Source organism: Acomys minous (genome assembly GCF_964271855.1).
Source record: "Acomys minous genome assembly, chromosome: 2".
NCBI classification, from domain to species: domain Eukaryota; kingdom Metazoa; phylum Chordata; class Mammalia; order Rodentia; family Muridae; genus Acomys; species Acomys minous.
The window spans coordinates 47,822,600-47,848,844 of record NC_140484.1 but is presented as its reverse complement, the minus strand read 5'-3'; the positions used below and the strand labels follow the sequence as shown (position 1 = coordinate 47,848,844).

Here is a 26,245-nt window from a genome sequence, read left to right as displayed (position 1 = left end):
AGACAAGGGACACGCTCCTCATTCCAGCAGCCTCAGAGAGCCTCTTGATTCTCACTGCTGGGAACTTTACTTTGGGGCTCAGATCAGAGCCATTTATCTGTAGGCTTTGGCTTGTCTGTGTTAAACAGAGTCTTATTGTGTAGCCCAGGCTGGCCTCCAGCTAGAAACCTTCCTGACTCAGGTCCCGAAACCCCGGCTTATTAACATGTACCACTGTGCCCTATTTATGCTAGAGGTGAAGCCTACGACCTCCAGTATGCTGGGTAAGCACGCTGCAAACTGAGCTGCGTGCGCAGCTCTCTTTTAGTCCTGCCATCCTTTTATTATATATATATATATAATTTATTTATTTTATATATATCTATAATATATATTATATTATTATATATATAATATTATATATATAATTTATTTATTTTAATGTGTATGGGCATGTTGCTTGCACGTATATATGCACATTATGTGTAAGCCTCCTGCCCGTGGAGTTCAGAAAAGGGTGTCAGACCGCCATAGAATGAGTTGCAGGTGGTTGTAAGCTGCCATGTGGGTTCCTCTGCAAGAACAGGTATTCGTAACCTCTGAAGCACCCCTCCAGGCCCTAGCCATCTCTTTTATAATCAGTCGATCAATCCATGAATTTCTGTGTTATGTTTGTAGGTGCATGTGACACCACATATGTAGAAAAGTCAGACGACAACCTGTGGAAGTCAGCTCTCTCCTATCACCGTGTGGGTCTTGGGGATAGAACTCAGGTCATCAGGCTTGGCAGCATGTGCCTTTGCCTGCTGAGTCATTTCGCTGACTCAACTGGTACTTTTTTTTTTTTAAGACAGGGTTTCTCTGTGTAGCCTTGGCTGACCTGGACTCACTTTGTAGACCAGGCTGGAGATCTGCCTGCCTCTGCCTCCCAACTGCTGGGATTAAAGGTGTGTGTCACCACTGTCTGGCACAACTGGTAATTTCTTAAGTAATTTAGGATTACCTTTTGTGTGCCAGATGATGACCCTGGCTCTATATAACTAAAGAGAACAAACCCAAACAATGAAAAACAACAAAACAGATCTAGCCTTTGTTCTGTGATGCTTAAATCCAAAGAGGACATAGGCTTTAGTTAGAGAATCAGTAGATAGATTTAAACCTGACAGATGAGGAGGGGTGTCTGTGAGGAACCGGCGCCTGCACTCAGAACTGAGGGAGGAGAGGGCTGGAACAGGGGAAGGGAGGGAAAAGCCTGTGTAAGAGCCCCGTGGCAGGACAAAGTCTCAAAAAGCTGTCAGGTTTTAGGTGCAACTTAGACACTGAAGCACAGAAACTGAGAGGGACTGGTTTAAGTTTGAGGTACACAGCAGGCCACTGACACAGGTCTGGGATACCAACTACTGCAGAAGCCTAGGCACATGGATTGCAGACTCAAGGCCTGCCTGAGTTACAGAGCTCATGGCAGCTTGAACCTAGCAAGGCCAAGAAAAGAGGTATGACATATAATCTCTGTCCTATTCAGTTTTCTACCTCTGTTGTAATGTCTGGGATAGACAACTTCCAAGAAGGGCAGGCTTATTTGGCTAATAATTTTACAGGGCTCAGTCCATGGCCATTGGCCCTTGGATCTGTGGCAAGGTGGAAAGTGGACAGCATGTGGTGGCACACTCCTCACAGCAGCCAGGAAACAAAAAACAAAAAAGAAAAAAAAGAAAGGGCAGGTACAGCATCCCAATGACTAATGTCCTTCCTCCTCCAAGGCTCCACCTTCCACTCATGCCAACCCTCCAGTGTCTTAGCATCACAGCCTAACACCCAGGCTTTAGCATGTGGGCTTTGGGGACTACTCTCAACCAACCTCTGAGCCATCCCTGCAGCCCTTAGCCATTCCTTTTTAATCAATCAATAGATCGATTCATTTTGTGTATGTTTGTAGCAGCTGCAAGGAACTCTTGGGGGTCATCTTAAAGGATTTCCCTCCCCTTCCTCTCTTCCTTCCTTTCTTCCTTTCCTTCACTCCCTCCCTCTTTGCTTCTGCTGAGTTGTTAAGGCATAGCAGAGGTGCCACATTAGCAGTCATCCCTGAGGCTGGAACTCAGAAATGTGGCTTGAAAGAGAATTACCTATATATAGGTGTTCAGGGCACCCTGGTGTGGATGAGGTCACTACTGAGAGCATCCAGAGAGAAGAGCTTAGCATCATAAGGAGCATCCTTTTCTATGACTTGGGCATGACTCATAGAGGCAAAGGTGTGACTGGAGAAGCAGCAGGAAGCCCAAAGGAACTGCCAGATCATAAAGCCAAGTGCAGAGGCTTCTCCTACTGGCCAGAAGCAATGGCAGCAGATGCTCAAGGCCCACTCAGTTTAAGGATGGGGAGGAGGTCATGACGCTTGGGAGGATACGCTCTCCTAATGAGATGGAAAGCTAGTGACAGCCCATAAGTCCACTGTCCCTAGTTACACCGATGACACATGATGAGTCTGTCCTACTAAGATGGGTTAGTGACACACCATGAGCCTGCTGTCCTAAGATGTGTCAGCCAGACTGCAGCAAGCAATGACAAGGAGATGACTATTGAGCCAAATCTCTAGCTTACCACGGGAACGGTGGGTTTTTTTTGTTTGTTTGTTTGTTTGTTTTGTTTTTGTTTTTCCACACTCACAGTTCCAAAGAATATAGGTGGCCCTCTTGCTTTGTGTAGCCTACTGTCCTGACCAAGTGGCCTCTTGGAAATCAGTAGCAGTATAAAGGCAGGTTGAAGGTCATCCGGGATGATTCTGCAGGCCAAAGCCTTTTGTCCCTTGTGCCCGCACTCCTGTGGCCTGATAACACAGCACCAACCTCCTTAAGTGAAGCTACCTTTGGTTTCCCATGTGTCTAGGAAGTTCCCCACACAGAAAGTGGAAATGATGTTGTAGACAGCGGAAATGGCCAGACACTCTTATGTCCGGCACTGTTGGTCCTTTTGTTTGTCAAATCAAGCCCTCGTGTCCAGCTGAAAGTCCAGGGTCTATGGTGATAAGCAGTAGCCTTGTCTCATGCTGTATGGCTTCTCTTTGTCCAGCCACTCAGCCACCAAAGGTCTGGCCACCTGCTCAGGATGGGTAGGACAGCCACTGCTGGGCTCCTAGACTCTTACTCTTCCCATTGGCCCAGCTCTTCTCTCTGGGTAGATGGGAGGGGCGTCTTTCTTTGCCATCCTACTCCTTGGCTATAAGGAATAGGTGACAGAACAAGCTGCCCCTAGGAGCAGCATACTGTCCCCACTGCTAGCTCAATGTCTGTATTAGTTGTCACGTGCTGTTCAAACAGCAAAAGAGAAATTGTATGTGTTCAGGTAAGATGTACTAGGCTCCTAGAGTTGGAGATTCTAAGTTAACTACTTTAAAAGAAAAATGAGGGCTAACAAAATAGCTCAGTGGGGAAAGGTGCTTGCTCCAGGAACACCATGACCCTGCAGAGTTCAGTTCCCAGACCCCTCATAGTGGAGGGAGAGAACTGACTTCCCCAAACCATCCTCTGATCTACACACACACACGTGCACCAATGCATGCACATGCACATACATGCACGCATGCATGTGGTTTTGCTTTGTTTTGTTTTGTTTTGTTTTTCCCAAGACAGGGTTTCTCTGTGTAACCTTGGCTGTCCTGGACTCACTTTGTAGACCAGGCTGGCCTTGAACTCACAGTGATTCACCTGCCTCTGCCTCCCCAGTGCTGGGATTAAACGCGTGTACCACCATGCCCAGCTATGCATGTGGTTTTAAAGTTTAACAAAAATTAAAGTGTTCTTCAGTTCAGGGGGTAAAAGTCTCGTTCACACTGGCCAACTAATGACTTTTCTCCCTGTAAGCAAGTACGTGGGGAGCCCAACTTACCACCTACATTAATTTACCAACTGTGGCAATAAGTTAGGCCAAAGCTTGGTAGGATGAATAATCCAGTCTATGGTTAGCAATGAGGCCTTGATGTGGCTAATTCTGGGTTGTTGGTGGTGGTGGTGGCTTTAAGATTTCCTTTTTATCTTATGTGCATGAGTATCTTGCCTGCATGTATGCCAGTGTGTGTACAGTTCCTGAGGAGGCCAGAGAAAGATACTGGATCCTCTGGAACTGGAGTTACAGACAGTTGTGAGTTGCCATGTGGGTGCTGGGAACCCAGCTCAGGGCCTCTGTAAGAGCAGTGACTGTGCCTAGCTGTTCAGCCTAATGCTTGTCTTTACCAGACAGCTGAGACTGGGAGTGCCTTAGACATCTATCCCTCACTCTCCACACATGTGACCTGGGCAGGTTGATGGATGGCAGCAGAGCTCATCACAAGAACCTCAGGATTACTGACAAACCAGTGGCCAATGGCAGGCCTATGGCTGATCCCATCATAGCTGCACAGCAAAGGAGAAGGCTGCTAGGGTTAAAAGTCTGTCTGTCAATCCCAGCTGGTGAGTTGAATTTAGAACAGGGAAATTATATGTGTAACCATAAAGGTCCCATGGCCTGGTGACCTCATCACTACTGCAAAGATAGACCTCCCATCCAAGGCTAGCTTCTCTCTTGCTGCTGCCTCAGGGCGTCAGCGGCTGAGACACACAGATGAGGCTTCCCATGCCTTCCATTCAGCCATTCCTCTTCAGCGATCCCTGGGGTGTGAGCTGTATCACATCCATTGATCTGTCTGTGTGTCTGGTACTGAGTCTAGCACACTGCTCGGCAATCGATGAAAAAAGGCACAAAAGAAATCAGTGAGTGCCTCAAGGAAAGAATAGATACACTCTTCTCCATCCCCAGTGTCAAGTGAAAACCATTACAGTATATCTTTCCAATTACATTTCTGAGCATCACTCATCCTGTTTCTACTTAAGACAGGAGATACAGTATCTATTTCAGTATCCACTAAAACCTCCCATGCTGTGACTCTGCTGAGAGATGGGAGCCAGAAGTAGCAAGGGTCAGGGAACAAGGGTCCAGCTCAAAAGAGGCCTAGCCTAAGGGTCTCCAGGCTCTGGAGGAACCAGTGCTGGCTTGTCAGCAACAGCCTTAGAGCAGCTCTAGGGGTGAAGGCCAACCTGGGCACCCTCGAATGAGGTCCCTATGTGCTGCCCGACAACACTCACCCAACCCTCCCCCTTCCGCCAGCCAGTGACAGGACAACCCTGTAAGAATCAGACTTTTTCTCTGTAGCCCAGGAAAGGAGGAAATGCTCAAAGCAAGATGGGAATATTAAATCCTTCCCGCCTGTCCCTCCCTCCCTAAGCTCAAAGGAAGTCTGAGCTCAAACTGTCATCAAGAGGGTTTGGCTGCATGTGTCCTACTTGGAGGGCTTAAGTAATTAAGTCTCGGTGGCTAATGCTGTGAGCATCTCTCTCTGAAAATCAACACCCCAGGGTACTCATTACAGTTCGAATATGAAATGTCCCCCACAGGCTCATATACTGGGGAGTGCATTGCCAGCTGTTGGGCTTTGGGGAAGTAACTGGCTCCTGAGGACTCTGACCTCATTCCTTATGGAGTTATTATATGGTGGCATTATTTGGAGGTAGTGAAAAGTAAGAGGTGAGGTTTAGATAGAGAAAGTAGGTCCTGGGGACATACCCAGAATGCATCTTGTCCCTTCCTGTCTGTTTCTGTCTACTGCCTGGCCACTGTTGAGATGTGGAATGTGGCCCCTCCGTGCCCTTCTGCTGTGACGCACTGCTTCAACAGCCCCAAAGCAACAAAGTCAGCCAAGCATGGACCGTAACTTTTGAAAATGTGAGCCAAAACAAGTCTTGCCTCCTTTTAAGTTATTTATGCCAGGCATTACGTTTACAAGAAGTGACTAACACAGTTCTTCAGGGAGCCACTGGAGGGCAGCTGCAGCTGAGTCATCAGAACCAGTAGCCTTCCATAGACTGCGGCACAACCCATAAAGGGGCAAGATGAACAAGAGTAGAAAGCAGCTTATGCCATGATGCAGTGTGGCACATAGCAGTCCTGGGGGGTGGGGGTGGGGGCCACTGCCTTCTTTCAAACCCTAGTCCTATCACTTCCTACCTGTGACTCTAGGCAAGCAACCCTTCCAACAGGGGGAAATAGTAAGCAAGGATTAAATTATAAGATCTACACTAAACCCTTAGCAACCTGGCATGTGGTCAGAGGTAACAATTTACTATGGCCACTATTGTGTCACTAGGATGCCAGGTGCCACACTGAGCACTTTCTTTCTTTTTGAGGGGTGGGGTGAGGCTGGAGACAGGGTTTTTCTACATTATCTTGGCGGTCCTGGACTCGCTTTGTAGACCAGGCTGGCCTTGAACTCACAGAGATCCGCCTGCCTCTGCCTCCGGAGTGCTGGGATCAAAGGTGTGCGCCACCACGCCTGGCACACTGAGTACTTTCTACGCCTTCCTTCCTTTAGTCCTTATCCCTGCACTAGAAGGTTAGGTTCAAGTTCACATCCACGGAAGAGAAGCAGAAGCTGGAGAAGACCGTGGCCAGGGACTGACTGATTAGTGGCCATTCTGGGACTCTAACTGAGCATGAGTTCCCAAACAGCGGCTCTTAGTTTTACAGATTGGTTGCGGAGCTAGGGATTGAACCCAAGATCTCATGTGCACTCGGCAAGTGCTCAACCACTGAGCCATACATACCCTGACATGCCCCCCCCCAACACACACACACAAATATCTGCTCTTAACAGCTTTGTTCTTTTCCTTGTATGTGTTGCAGGGTACCACAATAGGTACTTTTTTTTTTTAAGCTTTAAATTCTCTCTCTCTCTCTCTCTCTCTCTCTCTCTCTCTCTCTCTCTCTCTCTCTCTTTCCTCTCCTCTCCCTCCCTTCTCTCTCCCTGTCTCCTTCCCCCCTCGACCCCTCTTCTCTAAAAAAAAATTTTTTAACATGTTTGTGTGTGTGCTCGTGTGCACTTGTGCAGGTGCGCTCTGAAATCGGAAGAGGAAGTCAGATGCCCTGGAGCTGGAGTTACACGTGGTTATGAGCTGCCTGATGAGTACTGGAAACCGAACTTAGGTCTTCTGCAAGAATAGCAATTGCTTTTAACCTTTGAGCCATCTGCCTTGTTTTTTGTATCACATTTAATTATGGGTCTGTGTGGGATATGTGCACATGGAGGCCAGAGAGGTTGGATCCATCTGGAGCTGAGTTATAGGAAGTTGTGATCTGCCTAACATGGGTGCTGGCAACCAAACTCTGGTCCTCTGCGAGAACAGTAGGTCCTGAGCCATCCCTCCAGCCCCCATAACAGGCAAATATTCTTATTAAGCACTAACAAGCTGGGTAAGTAGCACATACTTGTATTTTGTGTATAGCTCGGATATGGGGGTCAGAGGCCAAATGTGGAGGAGTCAGTCCTGTCCTACTGTGTGGTTTCCAGAGGCTGACCCCTGGTTCTAAGGCTCACTGGCTTCATAACACACACGCTTATATAGTCTCAACATTTGGGAGGATCAGGGCATACATGAGGGGGGTGGAAAGCAACAAAAACAAAGAATCACGTGCTACTGTGCTGGCTAGTTACATAACATGGTATGCCTAGCTCACATTTTACAAACAATGCTCTCTTCTTGAGCAGGAAGCTCTAAACTCAGGTGTGACCTGGGACCAGGCTTTAATGCTTCTTCTCATTGTGGGTCAGAATTCTTCTCGGCACATCTCCACTTTTCAAGAATGATACTGTCTTTCACAGCTTAGATAGCTACATTTCTTCCAACAGACTGCTTTTTAAAAATTCCTCTTTGGAAACAGGATCTCGGTGTGTTGCCCAGGCTGGCCCATGACCTCCAGGCTCCAGCACTTCTCTTCTCTCGGACTATTGAGCAGAGACAAAGACAGGTCCGTACCACTAGCCATGGTCAAATGTTTCTCAAAAGCAGTGTGTGCGCCTCTGCCTAAAGCTACTCATCCCACCCACGCTGCTGTCCTAGGTGGGGGAAGATGCTTACACAGAGAGCTTGCCGGGGAACTCAGGTATCACCAGGTGCTTTGGCTGGCATCTGAACAGTCTCATCGAGTGGCTAGTTGCAGGGCAAGAGTTTCGGTATCCTACAAATGAGGGGCTGTACTAACAAGGGGTGCTTGCAGCTTCCTAGTCTCACTGACCTGTTTACCATAGAAGGTTGCATGGCCAACTTTTGTGTATGCATGGGTGTGCTCACCAGTGCTGATGTACATGCACATGTGTTTGTGTGCACACATGTGAAGGCTGGAGGTTGACATCCAGTGTTACCTCATTTTACTCCACAACCCTGGCTGGGCTGGTATTAAGTAGGTAGCCTGGGCTAACCTTGAACTCATAGCTATCTATCTCAATCTCCTGAATGCTAGGCTTACAGGTGGGTGCCACCACACCTGGCTTTGGACTTACTACAAAGCTCTCCTCTCCTTGCCTAGCCTCAAAGCGGCAAATGACCTGAAGGATAAATGTGAATCTCTCAACTATCTCAGGACACTCCTTACCCATAGGTGCTCAAAAATATAAGCCAGGTTGTGCCATTGCCACCTTGGCTGGAGCTCAAGAAACCAGCCAGATGACCTCCAGCTGGTGCTTTAAGCCAGTAGGAGGTGCCTCTCCAATGGCAGCCTCAAGAGACACTAGCCTGTCATGGGAGGCCTGGGTATGATGTAAAACAAGTGAACTGATGGGAAGGAAGCAGCCTTGACCTGGTTTGATGGTGTCCAGAGAAGCCTGTGCAAGGGGATTTACAGGCACTTCAGACCCAGTAAGGTAGGTTAGATGCTCATCGCCTGGCGCAAGCTCTGAATGAGGTCAGTGGGCAGCAACACATCAAACTGAGAACAGTGAGTCTAGTTGCTGCTTCTCGTGGGTCCTGGGGAGCTGCTGGCCTGGGCAATATGTTTATTAATTTTTTTTGAAAATGCACTGTGGCCGGCCTAGTTTTACTTAATGTCTAATAAAAGGGAAAACTGTTTACATAGCACCCTTGGGCTTGACGCTGAGCAGTTTAAGTTAGCAAGAGCCTTCACTTTCAAAGATGACACAAGCCAGCAGCCTGGAAGGAAAACAACTCCTTTAGAAGCATGCCATTCCCAGGTGCAAGTGACAGCAGCTGAACACTATGTGAAAGAAGAAATGAGGGTAAGAAGGGATCAGAGCCAAGGTAGGGGGGAGCCCACACTGCATACTTGGCTTCTGGGGCTCGTTGTATAACATGCCCAGGATAAATGGGGAAGGTGCTACGCAATTCCTGTGCACTCCTTACAGTCCAGATGTTTCTATATATAAACCCTGTCTGTTTAGCACTCCCCCCACAGGGCATCAGAAGCCCAAACAAAGGGCCAGCATCTCCATAAGCTCCTGCCTCTACTCCCTAGGTCTCATTCCCATCCCTTAAGTGCTAGACCTTTCCATCAAAGGACATGTCACTGGGGGAGATTTTTTCCCTTCGTTTCCATTTTGGTCAGGCACACCGTGGTTCCATTAATAGGCTCAGCCTCCTGACTTTCAGGTGAGACTGCCCTGCATGTATGCATGCAATCGATAATAAGTAATCTGTTAGAAGACAGGCTCTAAGCCTCAGGGTGAGGACAAAGGAGCAAAGGCTCCTGTCTTCCCATGGTATCCTGTGTGCCGGGTGCCATGCAAGTGTTAAAAATCATAGCTCCTAGTAATCTTGAGACTGAAATGACTATCACCCTTAGTAGGAAACCAAAGCTTAGGCCAGTGAGTTTATCCAGCAGCTAAACAATGGAGCGAAGGCTTGAACTCAGAACCACCATGTACACGTCCTCCCTTACCAGGGCTGCTCTGTGTGGCCAGGGTGGAGGGATGGCTTCATTTGGGAAGTAGCTGATGACCTCCTACCCACCACAGAGCAACACACAGATCATGCCTCAGAACTGCCATTTACTTGCTTGCCTTCAATTTTCCAGTGCAATATCCAGAAGTGAAGGCTATTACTAAATGTTGGCAATGAAGCTGTGTTGTCTAGCAGAAAGTTGTGGGCGTTGAATATAGATCAAACAATAATATACATGCCAGTTTTTTTTCTCTTTATGATATTTATTTTGGTTTGTTTTTTTGTTTTTGTTTTTTTAAAAACAGGGTTTCTCTGTGTAGTCCTGGCTGTCCTGGACTTGGTTTATCAACCAGGCTGGCCTTGAACTCACAGCAATCCACCTGCCTCTGACTCCCAGAGAGCTGAAATTAAAGGGATTTACTTATTTTTATGTGCATTGGTGTTTTGCCTGCATATATGTCCGTGTGAGGGCGTCAGATCCTCTGGGACTGGAGTTACAGACTTGATCTCCTTCAATATTCAATTATCTTTCAGTTCACGTTGTGAAGAAAATCTAATGAGGATGTTGACTTAAGCAGCGTGTCCACACCATTCCTGCTGGGTGTGGGATTCAGCTCACTGTGCCTTTGATAGGCTCAGTTCAGGGGCTTGGCCCAGCTCTCTTTGGCAGAAAGAACTGTATCAGGTTGGAAGGGGGGCAGTTTTATCTTAACAAAGCCTAGAACCAATGGGTAGAGGATGATGAGGTGGGTGGCTTTTCATATAGCAGCTACGTGTTGTCCTGTTGGGGCTGAGGCAGCTGAATCGCTTCCCCTACAGTGCCCTCTTGTGGCAGACCTGCCCCACAGCACATAGCAGCCTTGTAAGGGGTCTGACGTGTGCAGTACAGACAAGCACAGGTTAGAATGAGTCATCTTGCACATTTCATGTCTGTCCTGGGTGAGATTCAAGAGCCTAAGGAGCAGGAAGCCAAGGTCAGTACTAGAAGCAGTTCTGTCCATGTACTGACCACTATGGCAGGCAGTGGAACACAGCTTAACGAGGTTTTTCAAAGAGGTATTCCAGATCTGGGGCACGCAGTCGCTGCTCCTTGTTTTTGTTTTTGGCGAACTCTCTCAGCAGTTCCATGACTTCATTTTCAAATATTTCTGGGGCTGGTTTTGCTTCTGCAACAGAGGGTGGGCAGAGAGAATTGTGCCATAGTCAGTGCTCACAGGGAAGATGGCAATACGAAGCTGCATATATGGTGCTCCTAGCTGTAGAGTCCCAGCAATTATGAGGCTAAGGCAGGATGATTACTACAAGTTCAAGACCAGCCTGGGCCACAGAGTGAGTCCCAAGTTAGCCTGGGCAACAGTAAAACCCTATCTCAAACAAACACACAAATAAACAAACAAACAATGGAGAGATAGCTCAGCTGTTATGAGAGCTTGCTGCTCTTAAAAGGGACCAGAGAGCTTTTCCTAGCATCCACATCAGGCTGCTTACAATAACCTGTAACTCCAGTTCCAGGAGATCCCATGCCTTCTTCTGGCCTACACGCATATATCAATAAAGATAAAAAGTAAATCTTAAGGGCCAGCTTAAAGGCTCAATGGATAGACACTTGCCACCAAGCCAGACAACCTGAGTTTAACCCCTGGATCCCCACATGGTAGAAAGAAAGTACTAACTCCCACAAGTTATCATCTGAGCACGCATGCACGCACACGCAATATAAAAATAAGTTTTTAAAGAAAAAGTAAATTTTTTTTTAAAATCTAAAAGCAAACAACAAAAAGCAAGCTGAAACTGGCAAGGGCCAAGAAGCACAGATGGATAAATAGACCACGGGCCATCTCTGTTCTTCCTCCAAATACTCTAGGCTACACGAGGGTGAGCAAACTGTGTTGGCCTATACTTGTAAATGGTTTTGTTAGTACAGCTGCTCTCATTTGCTTGTATTATGATTCAGGCTACTTTGTAATACAATGGCAGAGCTCATATGGCCCCATGATTGAAATATTAACTATCTGGTCCTGAAGGAACAAATCTGATGACCCTTGGCTTGTGCAACCTTGGCTGTACTGCTTTGCTTTGTACTTCACCTCAGTGGTCTTCTGGGTACACTGAGTAGTTTCTCCCTTATCTGTGGATTTGCCTTGGGTCCTCTACAGTTTGGCAAAACACAAAATTCCAGAATTAATTTGTGAGTTTTAAACATGCTATTCTTCTTAATAGGCTCATAAAATCTTAACCCACCCTGCTCTGTCCACCTTGCATATGAACCAGCCTTTGTCCCATGTATCCACACTGTATATGCTGCCCATGCATTAGTCACCAGCCTTTGTCCCAGGCAGCCACACTGTATATGCTGCCCATGTAGTCACATTGTATATGCTGCCCATGTAGTCACATTGTATATGCTGCCCATGCATTAGTCACATTGTATATGCTGCCCATGCATTAGTCACATTGTATATGCTGCCCATGTAGTCACATTGTATATGCTGCCCATGTAGTCACATTGTATATGCTGCCCATGTAGTCACATTGTATATGCTGCCCATGCATTAGTCACATTGTATATGCTGCCCATGTAGTCACATTGTATATGCTGCCCATGTAGTCACATTGTATATGCTGCCCATGCATTAGTCACCAGCCTTTGTCCCAGGTAGTCACACTGTATATGCACCAGTCACTAAGACACCTCTATTTTGGAAACATAGTAAATATATAAGTATTGCAGGCTTATGTTTAAGTAAAAAATTTTGGGTTTTGGTTTGTTTATCTTTGAAACAAGGTTTCTTTGTGTAGCTCTGGCTGTCCTGGAACTCAGAGATCTTCCTGCCTCTGCCTCCTGAGTGCTGGGATTAAAGGCGTGCACCATACATATATGGTTATATAACCATATTTTTTTAATTCAGTAACAGACCCAAAGCACAAGAGTAGTGATGCAAAGAAGGCACAGGGGCACAGATATGGGCATACAGTGTACCAAGTAACACTGCAGGGTATATGGGGAAAAGCATGGGATACATAGGGTTTGGTATCATCCAGTTTTAGGAATCTACTGAGGATTTTAGAATACATTGCCTACAAATAAAAGGAGACTACAGGACTGTGTTTCCTCTTGTATTCTTTTGTATTTTGTGGTATTAGAGACTTAACCCAGGCGATGCAGGGGCCTCATGCATGCTATACAAGTGTTCTGCCACTAAGCTCCATTTTAGCCCTCCCATTCTAAGCTTTAAACTTCCTAAAACTTCCTGCTTCTTCCCTTTATCAGTTAGAGATCCTTGGTTGTAAGAGACAGAAATTAACTATTATAAACTTAAGCAAAGGAGAATTTTTGGGAAGAAATTAGAGGCTCATAGAATGAACATAAACCTGCAGAATGAGATGTTAGTGGACAAGCAACAGGGCAGCAAGACAAAAACCAAGAACGTCAATTCTGTCTAGAGGCAGGAGTGCAGTGGCATCTGTCACCTTTCCACCGGTCATTTAAAAGCCGGTTAAGAGCAAAGCCTACTAGCAGCAGAGCTCGGGCGGCAGGCTCCAGAAGAGCAAATCAAATGCTACCTCCTAGCAGCAGAGCTCGGGCGGCAGGCTCCAGAAGGCCAAACAAAATACTAGAATCAGGACAGACTCTGCAGCCCAGAGCCTGGCACCAGGGACTGCTCTAGGTATTCTGCTGTTATTTTAGATTTGGAGATTTAAATTATTTTTCTTATTTAATTTTTAGTATAATTGTTTCGCCTACAGATAGATATGTGTACCACGTGCATGACTAGTGCCAGCAAAGGCCAAAAGAAAGCATCAGATGTCCAGAATTGGAATTACATCTGTTTGTGAGCAACCACGTGAGTATTTGAAACCACACCTGGGTTTTCTGCAAGAAGAGCAAGTGCTTTTATCATGGCGCCATCTCCCCAGCTGCTATTTTACTTTTAAAGCTTGTGTTTCTGTGTGTATGCAGGTACATGCATGCTTAGTGTGGCTGTGGAGGCTGGTTCTCTCTTCCCATCTTGCTTCTGTGCTGGCTGTTCCGGGCTGGCTGGCCTACCAGCTTCCAGAGGACTTGCTGTACAAATATGTATTACTTGGGCTGGTGGTGTGAGCCTGTAATTCTAGCACGGAACCAAGTAGACCTCTGTGAGTTTATGGCCAGCCTGGTCTACATAGTGAACACCAGGCCAGCTAGAGCTGCATAACGAAACCCCTTTTCAACAAACAAACAAGCAGCAGAACAAAAACAAGCAATGAAGAGCATATTCCACTATAAGAACTTTTTACTTGAGTTTTAGGGATACAACCCAGGTCCTCCAGCTTGTGGGGCGAGCATGTTTACCTGTTAAGCCACATGGGAGGAACAGCCTGGCCTGGTCTGGGTTTTGAGTGACAGTCAAATTAAAATCCAGGAGTTATAGGCTCCCCTTTAGAGTATAGAGAGAGAATTGGAAAGGATATTACAGCCCTTTAACAGAAAAAAAAAGCCTGACAACAAATACAACTTTTCGGAGAGATGACTCAGAGATTAAGAGCACTGGCTGCTCTTCCCAAGGTCCTGAATTCAATTCCCAGCAACCACATGGTCACTCACAACCATCTATAATGAGATCTGGTGCCCTCTTCTGGAGTACATGTGTGTGTGTGGAGGCTGAACACTGTATACATAATAAATAAATAAATCCTAAAAAAAAAAAAAAAAAACCAAACACAACTTTTCTTGATATTGTCTGGACTGAAGTCCCAGTACAGCAAAGTATAAGGAATAAGGAATAGAAGCTCATCAAATAAGAACAACTGTCACATTTGCTCAGCAAGTGTAATGCAAAAAGACAAGAATTCACAAGCCAGGCTTGGTGGTGCACACCTTTAGTCCCAGCACTTAGGAGGCAGAGGCAGGCAGATCAAGTTCAAGGCCTGTCTGTTCCAGTGAGTTCCGGCTATCCAAGGCTACATAGTGAGACCCTGTCTCAAACAAACAAACTAACTAACTAACTAACTAAAATTTTTTACAACTTAAAAAAAAGTCAGCTACATCTTAAGCAACTGTCCAAAGCTAAGAGTATAAAGTTCTGGGCCCACACTCCCAAGTGGAGCACCCACCCACCCACCCACAAGCTCTTCCTCACAAGCCTCCACTGGATGTGCCCTGATGGAGTCTGGGCTCAGAGCAGGAGCCCAGGAGGAGTACAGTTCATGTGGTCAAAGACCATGAGGCAAAAGTGAGACCTTGTCTCAGAAAAAACAAAGGTAAGTCTGTGACTGAGAGCAGTTAAATCCATCCTGTTTCTCTGATATGGGCTGCAAAAGGAATCAAAGGGAAAAAGAAAAGAAAAACATGTAGGTTTTAGGGTGGGACAGGATCACTGAGCAATCCCACCTCTAGCTCTGAGAGCCACACCATAGGAGTTGTCTGAGACCAAGGCTGGACAAGGACAAGCAAGAAGGCTATCCTTGCCACCTCTCAACCAGCAAGGCCAAGTGGAAGGCACAAGAATCTAGCACTGAGGAAGGACAGAGCAGGCAGAAAGACTTCTGCTAAGGCCCAGAAATACAGGAAGGCTGAAGGCTGGGAGTGGAAGAGAAATACTGAGAATACTCTTTGGAAACTTACTCTTGCCCAAGCACACCATTACATGGGGCTGTTGAGGTCCTGAACATAACCAAAGCAAACTTGTAATTAGACTACACTTAACTAATAAGTTCACTAACTTGATTTCCTAAACTAACAGGCTAGATGCTGCACAGCTCAAGACACACACATCTTGGTCTCCAATCTAACCTATGGTATCTAACATTTGGTTAGACATGGGTGTGTCAGCACATACCTATAATCCCAGCACTGGCAAAATTGAGGCGAAAGGATCAAGAATTTAAAACCAAAGCCAGGTGAAGTGGAGCTTGCCTTTAATCTCCACTCTGGAGGCAGAAGTGGGCAGATCTCTGTAAATTTCAGGACAGTCAGGGCTACACAGTGAAACCCTGTCTCAAAGAGAGAGAGAGAGAGAGAGAGACAGAGAGAGAGAGAGAGAGAGAGAGAGAGAGAGAGAGAGAGACTGACTGAAGCCAGCCTAGGATACACAATGAAATCTCATCTCAAAAAGCTAACAAAGGCTCAGGAAGTGGCCAGTGGGTAAAACACTTGACATTCAAGCATGAGGGCCTGCATTAGAATGTCCAGAACTCACATAAAGCCAGGTATGGAAGCACACATATGTAATCCCAGTGCTCAAGACAGAGAACTCCTAGAAACACCTAGCAAACTAAGCAAAGCTGTTTGCTGTGTTTGAATTCCATCCCAAAACCTATCTAAAGGTAAAGAGAACAAACGTCACACTCAGACCTCCACATGCACACTGCAGCACATACATTCTCTCTCCCTCTCTCTCTGTCTCTCTCCCTCCCCTCTCTCTCCTTGTGTCTCTCTCTCTCTCTCTCTCTCTCTCTCTCTCTCTCTCTCTCTCTCTCTCCGTACACACACACACACACACACACACACAGTTTTTTTGTTGTTGTTGGTTTTTTTTTTTTGGTTTTTCGAGACAGGGTCTCTCTGTGTAGCCTTGGCCATCCTGGACTCACTTTGTAGACCAGGCTGGCCTCGAACTCACAGCGATCCACCTACCTCTGCCTCCCGAGTGCTGGGATTAAAGGCGTGCGCCACCACGCCCAGCTCCAGTTTTTAAAAAGCAAACAAACAAAAAATGTAATGCAGGAGCTAAAGAGATGGCTCAGCAGTTTAAGAGCATGCACTATTACAGGGGACCCAAGTTTGACTCTAGCACCCGGGCCAGGTAGCTTACAATCACTCGTTCTCCTGCTCCAGGGGATCCAATGCCTTTGGCCTTCACTGACACTTGCAACCACATTTGACATAGACACACATACATATACATGATGAAAAATAAACCCAGGAGGGAAACTACAAGAAAGCAAAAAATAAACAGACTCAGAATAACTTATGTCAGGACTCCCAGTACTAATTGTGACTAATATTAAAAGCTCCAGTAGAAAAAGCAGGCAAAAACGTAAGAATAGATGAGGAATTCCAGCAGGGAGGTAGAAAGTCTAAATGTCATATAGAAATCTAAAAATAAAACCACAGCAGCAGCAATGTGCGATGACTTCAAGAGGCTCACTGTGATGTCTGATACAATTAAAGCAAGAATCAGTGATATGTCAAGAGATGCTGCCAAATACAAAGGACCCAACTGATAAAACTGATTCAAAGAGAAGAAAGAAGCACAGAGAAGAGATGCCAAGAACCGTGAACACAAGTTATTCAAAGTGCAATGAGAACTGCAAAAGGAAAAGGGAGAACGAAGGGGACTCAAGACTCTTCCAACAATAATCAAAGACATAAGAATCCAGACTTAACAGACCAAAATAAACACCTTGACATACTGCTCTCGTTAGGATGGGAACATTCCTCTAAGGACTATGTCCCCCAATGTGTCCCTAGCTTGGTACTATTAGGAGGTAGTGAAAACTCTGGGGACCTAGAAAGTCTTCTAGTCACTGGTGATACCTTCTAAAAGGAAATAACAAGATCCGGTCCCTCTCTTCCCTACTCCCCACTGTAACTGACACATGCTTCCTTGGCCATGAAGTGAACACGGCTTATCACACTTGCTGCACCATGCGCTCCTCACTTACATACCTTAGTTCTACCAGCACTGGAGCCCATCACCCAGACACTGCACTCCCCAAAACTGTGAGCCAATCAAACCTTTCCTAAACAGGGCGTGGTGCCATGTGTCTGTAATTCTAGCTACTCTGGAGGCTGAGGCATGAGGCTTGAGGGAGGCTTAGGATATTGGGGGCAGTCTGGGCAGCACATTAAGATCTCATCTCTTAAAGTTTTAATATGTCTTTTCCATTTTGGATTTATTTATTTTATGTGTGTAAATGTTTTGCCTGTGTGTATGTATACCACATGTGTGCCTGATGCCCATGGAGGCCAGAAGTGGGTGCCAGAACCCCTAGAACTGGAGATGCATGCGGACAGCCTGGCAAAAGAAGTACACCTTCATAAAGTGCTGAAAAACAAACAAACAAACAAACCTGCCTTCAGTTTCATACCCAAGGCAGATAATTCAAAGCAGGCAATTTGTACTACAAGTAATAGTAAAGAAAGTTCAGCCTGTAATCCCAGCACTTGGGAGGCAGAGGCAGGCAGATCGCTGTGAGTTTGAGGCCAGCCTGGTCTACAAAGCGAGTCCAGGACAGCCAAGGCTACACAGAGAAACCCTGTCTCGAAAAAACAAAACAAAACACACAAAAATTTCAGATAGGAATAGAGATTTATATAAAGAAACAACCACCTCCAGAAATAGCCAAAATAATGAGAGTAGAACATATATTTTGAATTATTTTCTTTTACTGCACACAGTAAAACATGATAAATGTGTTCCAGGCTTAGAATAAAGGTCAAAGTAAAAAGAATGGCAGCAGCACAATAATTGATGGCAGCACAGGGCAGGGTGAGGGTTGGCACTCTATTGTAAAGGCCTTACATTATACATGTCTTACAATCATGTAATTAAAGTTATATACTGTGAGCCCAGGAGCAATCATTAAAAACCTATATGGAAGGTGAGTGTGGTGGCAGAGGCAGGTGGATCGCTGTGAGTTCGAGGCCAGCCTGGTCTACAAAGCACATCCAGGAGAGCCAGGCTGTTACACAGAGAAACCCCGTCTCAAAAAGCCAAAAAAGAAAAAACAAAAACAAAAACCTATAAGGACATAAATAAACCAAGAGTGGTAATAACCGCCCCACACACACACACATACATACATACAAATAAAAAAGAGAAAGAGACAAAGACCAGATGGGAGAAACAAAGAACAAACAAAAATGATAGAGTTTAATTCAAACACATTGAGAAATTGGCTAATACAAAAGATCTAAACACACCAGTGAAAAGCAGAGACTGCTGGGCATAGTGGTACACACCTTTAATCCCAGCACTTGGGAGGCAGAGGCAGGTGGATCTCTGTGAGTTCAAGGCCAGCCCGGTCTACAAAGTGGGTCCAGAATAGCAAGGGCTATTACACAGAGAAACCAAAAGAAAAAAGAAGGAAAACAAAGAAAAAGAAAGAAAAGCAGAGCCCATCAGATTGAAAGAATGAAATGTCTGTATTAACAGACACCTCAAAGCAAGTATCATTATTAGCAATGAAGACAGAGCAACACAATGACAAAGGAAGTAATCTGGCAAGATACAACAATCTCAGACACTTTTGCACCAAACACCCAAGCCTTAAAAATATGAAGCAAAGGCCGAGGGAAGAGAAGGAGATGGCAGACATACCACGATTACAGCAGATTCCAATGTTCCTCACTTGGTAACTGATAGAACAGGCTCTCAGAAAACAAAAACCATGAGGAATACACCACTATCATCCACCTTGTCCTAGCTGTGACTTATAGAATGCTCTGCCCACAAGAACAGAAGACACACATTCACATGCACATGGATATTTACCAAGGTACTTATAATTCAGGCCTGCAAGCAAACTTCAACAAATTCTGGCAATTTCCAAACACTTGAAACTTAGACTTCTGAATAACTCATGGGCAGAACATGAGTTCTGTTGCAGATATTTTTTTCTGTATGGCCTAAGAAGCCAATAACTGATACAATGAGACTGAAGTGTATTTTATTTTATTTTTTATTTATTTATTTATTTTTTGGTTTTTCGAGACAGAGTCTCTCTGTGTAGCCCTGGCTGTCCTGGACTCACTATGTAGACCAGGCTGGCCTCGAACTCACAGCGATCCGCCTGCCTCTGCCTCCCGAGTGCTGGGATTAAAGGCGTGCGCCACCACGCCCGGCCCCCTGAAGTGTATTTTAAAGCTGCAAGCACTATGCTGGGCAGAATCTAAACTGTTACGAATGTCCTAGTAAACTAAAATAAACTACTCTAATCCTCATAACCTACTATATCCTAAGTAATTGCCAATCTGATCCTCCTTGGGCAGCTTCTCTTCATCAACTCCCTCTGTCAACTCCTGGCTCCTCCTCCTCTCCTGGAAGCCACGCCTTCTACTTCCTGTCCTTCTACCCAGCTGATTGGCTAAACAGTGCTTTACTGACAACTGCTACATCCACTCAAGGCATTCCTCCACAGAATAGTAGTTACTTCATGGTTGTAAAATATATGAAGTTCAAATCCAGTGTCCACGAGTAACATCTATTAAAACACAGGCACACTCATTTGTAGACCTCCTACAAATTGTTGATTGCATGCTACAGATGCAGTTACAGAGTTATAAGAGACCATATGGCCCATATGGTTAAAGGTAAACATACTCATAACCCAGTGATTTTCTGGGTATTTATCCAAGAAAACCTGAAATCTATGTTCAAAAATTAGTACACAATATTTATAATGGCTTTGGTCATAACTGCCTGCAACTTGAAAATTCTAAAATCCCTTTACTGGTCAATGGATCAACTGTAGTATAGTCTACACACTGGAATATTATTCAACAATACAAAAGAACAAGCTGTTGACACAAGCATCAAAGGTCAATCTCAAATACCTTATGCTAAGCCAGCATCAAACTTATTCTACATAGGGTCAGAGAGGAAATATTTAAGGTTTGCTGGGTTTTCAAATACTCAAATAAGCATCCAGACTCTTATATTTTAAGAAAAGACTTACTTTAATTGCGTGTGTGTGTGTGTGTGTGTGTGTGTGTGTGTGTGTGTACATGATTGCACATACATAAAAGGCCAGAGGCTTGGGTCCCCTGGAGCTGGAGTTACAGGCAGTTATGAGCAGGCAGTCTGTTTATACACAGCTTAAGATGGCCATTACACATAACACGAAACTGTTTAAATCACAGAAAATGTTTGGAAAGCATTATACTGAGAAAACTAATTTTCATAATGCCTAAGGTCTGCAATCAGAAAATGCTTGGTTTATTTGCCGACTTTGTTCCTACTTCCTTAGACTTTCTCTTTAAGATTCCCTCACTGGCCCCCAGGATCAAGGTAGACTTTGGACAAGAGCCCTCCATCTTTTCATTAAGCTGACTTTTAGAATAAAAAGTTATTATCCTAGCTAAGGATGGTGGCCAACAAACTCTCTATACACCCAACCCTAAGGAGGCTGCGATGAGTTCAATGCCAGCCTGGGCCCCACAATTGGGTCGCTTCTCAGAATAAAGCAAGTGCCTGGCCACTAATCCCAGCACTCAAGGGGTAGAAGCAGGCAGATCTCTGTGAGTTTAAGGCCAGCCTGGTCTACATAGCAAGTTCCTAGCCAGCCTGGGCTACACAGTGAGCTCCTGTCTCAAAAGACAAAACAACCCAAAATACTGCCTTCTTTACTTTGATCCCTTGTATCTCAACTTAACTGGCTTGTCCTGCAGAAAGCAGCCCAGCTCATTTCATGGCATTGCCAAGCTATTCTTCAGCCTTCCCTTTGATTCTGCGAGCTTCACATGCTTTTCCGCTGTATTTCCTTTCTACTACCACCCCTCCACTCCTCCAGGTTGTCCTCGGACCTCAATACACATGCACATGGATGCTCACCTGTGCAGGCACACTAAATAAATAAAAAAAAAAACAAGCAAACAAACTTAAGACTTTAAAAAAAGAGAGAGACAACTGATTAAACAAATTTTGCACATTCTGGAAAAATCTGAACAGCATTTGAGTTTGGTATCTAAAGGATGAAAGGGGGCCTGACGTAGTGGCTCATGTCTTTAATTGCAGCACTTGAAGGCAGAGACAGACAAACTTTTATGAGTTCCAGGCTAGCTTGGTCTACATAGAGTTCCAGGATAGCCAGTGCTACATAGAAAGACCTTATCTCAAAAAATCCAAAACAAAAAACAAAAAAGGAAGAAAACACTTGCTAAGATACTACTTTAGACTCAAACAGACTTGCTATCCTATTATCACAAGATGCAGCTTATCGTGTGAATACCTGTGGCCCAGTAGTAGATATCCCAGTCATTGCTAGGCTCATTAATCAGGCGGTCGTAGAGGTTCAGCTGCTTCTCTGTCATGTTATGCAGATATTCTTTAGCAAAGAGGCTAAAAATGAGGGGGAAAATGAGGTTGACAAGATTGCCATGTCAAAGAGAAGTGATACCCAGAGCCCTCTCCCCACTACCTAAGGAGGATGCAGTTCTCCAGCATCCCTCTCTTTCTGCTCTCATAGAGTAAGCGAGCTCTTTTGGTTTCTATGGACTCATCAGTTCTCTCCTGCCATGGAGGCAAAGGGATTTCAATCATGTCTTTTTGAGAATCTGTTGGGCTGTCACCTCTGTAGAAGCGTCTGGATGATGTCACACTAAGCAAAGGAGGCAGCAGGATGTGCTTTGACAGTACCTGAAATAAACAAACCATAAACATCTTTATAAGACAACAATTATTATCACTGTTATTTATTCAACACATAAGGTGCTAAATGTATTAGCTCTCACTTAGTCCTTCTGCTGATTCTGGCCCCCTTATGATCAAGGAAACCAATGAATCTAAAGCTTAGAGAGGATAAATAGTCATCCAAATAGATCCACAGACACATGTTCATAAATTGGGCAACACCTCACTCTAGACAAAAGACACAGTTTTTCACATATGTGTTAACCAGTCTTTTCAGAAATTATATCAGCAGAAACACTATCTCCTGCAATCCTTTAAAACTGTACACCATAGTTGTATTCTAATCACTCACCTGTTAAACCCTGAAGCTACCTAGATCTCCTAAAGACTCCAAATCTAAGATTGTAAACTCTAAGATATAATGAGAAGGACTGGGTGATGACTCAGTAGATAAAGTGCTTGCTGTGCAAGCATGAGGACCTGAGTTCAGATCCCCAGGATCAAGCTAAGCACAGCTGGGAATGACATCGTGTACCTGTAACCCCAGCACAGACGGATCCCAGACGCTTGTTGGCCTGGGAGTCTAGCCAAAACTGAGAGACCTTATCTCAAGAAATAAGTGAAACTAGAAGATACCTGACATTGACTTTTGGCCTCCACACATAAGAATAGGCAAACATCGCCCTCTCCCTCTCACATACACACATGCATATATCACACAAATACACAATTTTTAAAAAATATACAATGGCCGAGTGTGGTGGCGCATGTCTTTAATCTCAGCACTCGGGAGGCAGAGGAGGCCAGCCTGGTCTACAAAGCGAGTTCAGGACAGCCAAGGTACACAGAGTAACTCTGTCTCAAAAACAAACAAACGAACAAATAATAAAATAAAATAAAAAACATACAATGATAAAGTGGTAATGTCAGCAAGAGGGCAGAATAAGAAGCCCCACATGCTCCTTGCCACTAAACCCTCCCAAGAAGCACAGCATCTGAGAAATACAACAGTCATATTGTTCAACTGCATTAAGACATTAGGATTAGAATTAGCTTTATAGTTAAGCTTAGAACAAAGAAAGTATGAGGGAGGAGTATAAGTACCTGTAACTTTAGCAACACAGTGAGCAATTTAGAAAGCACAAGCAAATGGAGATACTGACTTTACAATTCACAGACCCATTCACTTTGTGAGAAGTCTGGAAAACAGGTTCCTGCTCCCCTGGTGAGTACAAAACCAGCTGCACTGGAGCTAATAGGAAAGGTTGTGCACACACCACAGTCCTGTCTTCCCCAACACCGCCCCCCCCCCGAAGCACAAGGTGATGTGGAGAATAATATCCCAGCACCCAGCTTCCACCCGGGAGGAAAAACTCCTAGAAAAAGTCAACCAACGGCATCTGCTTTGGCTGAGCCTAAGTGCTACAGGAAAGGGAACTTTTCTGTAGCTGTAGCAGGTAAAGGTGATGATCTGCATCAGCAGCATTCACTTGCCATGGTCGCCAACCTGCCTTAGTAGAATGAAAACAAAACCAACAACAACAACAGCAACAAAACCCCCACAACTTCCAGCTTTTCCCTGGGGATGCAGAGCTAGGGTAGTCATCTAATGCTGCAACTTCACTGGGGACTGTCTGTGGGGCTGGTTTTTGTCTCTTGTCTTAGAGCAACAGGATACAGCCCATTCCAGATGTTAGAGACCATGGAGACCAAGAAAGGTGAGCTGCTTACCTCTGGTGCAGATGACTGTAGCAGACATAGCAAGACAAAATCTAGCGTTGTTTGGGAGCCACTTCCCCACAGCTCAGGGAAGCGTGGCGTGTATGGCTAATGTTCTAGAGCATGGGGGCTGACACTGCCTGAGGGAATGGTTGGTTTCTGTTTCGAACAACTTGCAACACCAGCCAAGATAAAATGTTCCATTTTGGAAAGAAGGTCATTAAAACACAGGATGATGACGATGTCCCCTCTTCCTCCTCCTCCTTTGTTATGTAGCCATTGCTGGCCTGGAACTTGACGTCTACATCAGGCTGGTGTCAAACTCAAGAGACCCTCCTGCCTCTGCCTTATGCTACCATATCCAGCTAATACACAAAATGCTAAAGGAAGGTAATATATTCCATCCTACAGGGATGCTCCTTAAGCTTAGGATGTAAACAACTCAAAGCTTTCAGGAAGTCTCTAAAACTAGCCAGCTATACAAGGCCACTACCTCCCCACCTGTAACTTCAGCTCCAGGGGATCCATCACCCTCTTCAGCTTCAGTGGGTACTGGTACACACACACACACACACACACACACTCTCTCTCTCTCTCTCTCTCTCTCTCTCTCACACACACACACACACATACACACTCTCTCTCTCTCTCTCTCTCTCTCTCTCTCTCTCACACACACACACACACACATATACACACACAAACTTAAAAATAAGTCTTCAACAAAAGTATACTCTTGCACCAATATCCCACATACAAGGAGTAAAAGAGCAGTTTTTATATGCAGTTAAAGTTATCAATTTAAAATAGACTTAGAAAATATTCTATGTGAACCCCATCATACTACAAAGAAAATTCCTGTAGAAGATATTCAGAAGAAAATTAGATTACTAGGGCTGAAGAGATAGCTCAGCAGTTAAGAGCACTTACTGCCTTTACAGAGAGGACTGAGGTTCAGGTCCCAACGCCCATTATCAGGTGGCTAATCACCAACTGTAACTCCAATTCCAGAAAATCTAACACTCTATTCTAGCCTTCATGGGCACCTACACACACAGTATACATAAACTCACAAAGGCATGTAAACACATGTACAAATTTTTTAATCTAAAAAAAGAGATAAAAGAAAATGAGATTGCCTAGCATGGGAAAGCTCTGGGGTGTGGGCTTAGCACAAACAACAAAATTGTCATATGACATAAAGAACATTATATAGTATTAAGGAGAGTTAACACCAAAGTGTAACAATCATAAATATATGTGGATTTAACCATAGAGCACTCAAATATATGAAAGAGACACGACCGAACTGAAGAGGGGGAAAAGCAACAAACAGATTGTAATGCCTCCTTTTCAATAAGGAATAGGACAAAGAGACGGGGGATCAATACTAGACAACCAGAACAACACTATAAGCTAAGTACATCTAAATGAGATACATAAACAGTCAACACAAGACATCATACATACCTCTCAAATGCACAAATGAACACGCCCAGGTCATAAGTTATATCACAAAACCAGGCTTGACAAATTTAAGATAAACATACCAACTATCTTTCAACAACACTGGAATAAAACTGGAAACTAATCGCATAAGAAAACCAGAAAATTCACGAATATGCAGGCATTTAAAACGACACATTTGAACAACCGAAACGTCAAAGTAATGAAAACTTTTTTTTAATCAAGGCAAATTGAAGTCCACCATACAAAATAGTGGAGATGGAACCAAAACAGTACCAGGATGAAAGTTTATAGAGGAAAATACCTACGCTAAGAAAAGAAAAAGCAGCAGCAGCAGCAGCAAATTGTGTTGGTTCAAGCCTAAAATCCCAGTACAGTACTTGGGAAGATCAGACAGGAGAACTGAGAGTTTGAGGCCAGCCTTAGCAACAAATTAGTACCCATTTAAAACGGAGGCGGGGGGGGGGGGGGCGGGGGGACTGAAGATTTTAAGAATAGGAAGCTAGCCGGCTTTCGGAAAAGGCTTGGTAATTGTGCCTGGCGACATAGGTGAGATCCGAGTTGAGTCTTGCATAACTGGACATTTAACCACATATTACCAAGTATTCTCACTCGAGCACACTGTGGGCTCAGCAAAGAACGGAAAATAACCTGCATGCTCAGCGCCAGTATGCGCCTCGCCTTGAGGGGACCTTTCCCTGGACTGTAGGGTAGTTGAATTGTCCCTCCAATCTCCACGACACAGAGGACAAAACAGTCCTAGCTGCAGCCCGCCCCGAAACCCTAAAACTTCGGCTCTCTCACCCGCGCCAGCGTCGGGATCAAGGTGACCACTGCCATTTCTCCCTACAGCAAAGGAAACTGACAACCGGGTCACTTCCGGAAACTCTCCGCTGTTGATCTGACCATTTCACCAGTGGAGGTGGACCCCAAGCCGGAAAACGCGTCCCGGCGTATGGCGGAAGTAGCGGTGCGTGTGACGACGCCACC

General features: G+C 45.0%; 1 protein-coding gene across 1 annotated transcript; it reads right to left on the bottom strand.

The window, feature by feature from the left end:
- Positions 1-9,996: 9,996 nt before the first annotated feature.
- SDHAF2 (succinate dehydrogenase complex assembly factor 2) lies at positions 9,997-26,230 on the bottom strand. The gene is made up of 4 exons (XM_084773791.1): positions 26,060-26,230; positions 21,858-22,075; positions 21,669-21,778; positions 9,997-10,900 (listed from the first exon to the last, which is right to left on the bottom strand). The coding sequence occupies exons 1-4, from the start codon at positions 26,093-26,095 to the stop codon at positions 10,770-10,772; spliced, it is 495 nt and encodes a 164-aa protein (XP_084629917.1). The 5' UTR covers positions 26,096-26,230; the 3' UTR covers positions 9,997-10,769.
- Between the last annotated feature and the right edge of the window lie 15 nt (positions 26,231-26,245).

Coding starts and splice junctions, on each gene's coding strand:
- SDHAF2 (XM_084773791.1), bottom strand. CDS start 26,095: ATGGCAGTGGTCACCTTGATCCCGACGCTGGCGCGG. Junction 22,076..26,059: donor TGATCCCGACGCTGGCGCGG/GTGAGAGAGCCG, acceptor TGTTTATTTCAG/GTACTGTCAAAGCACATCCT. Junction 10,901..21,668: donor TATCTACTACTGGGCCACAG/GTATTCACACGA, acceptor CCTCTGTTGCAG/AAGCAAAACCAGCCCCAGAA.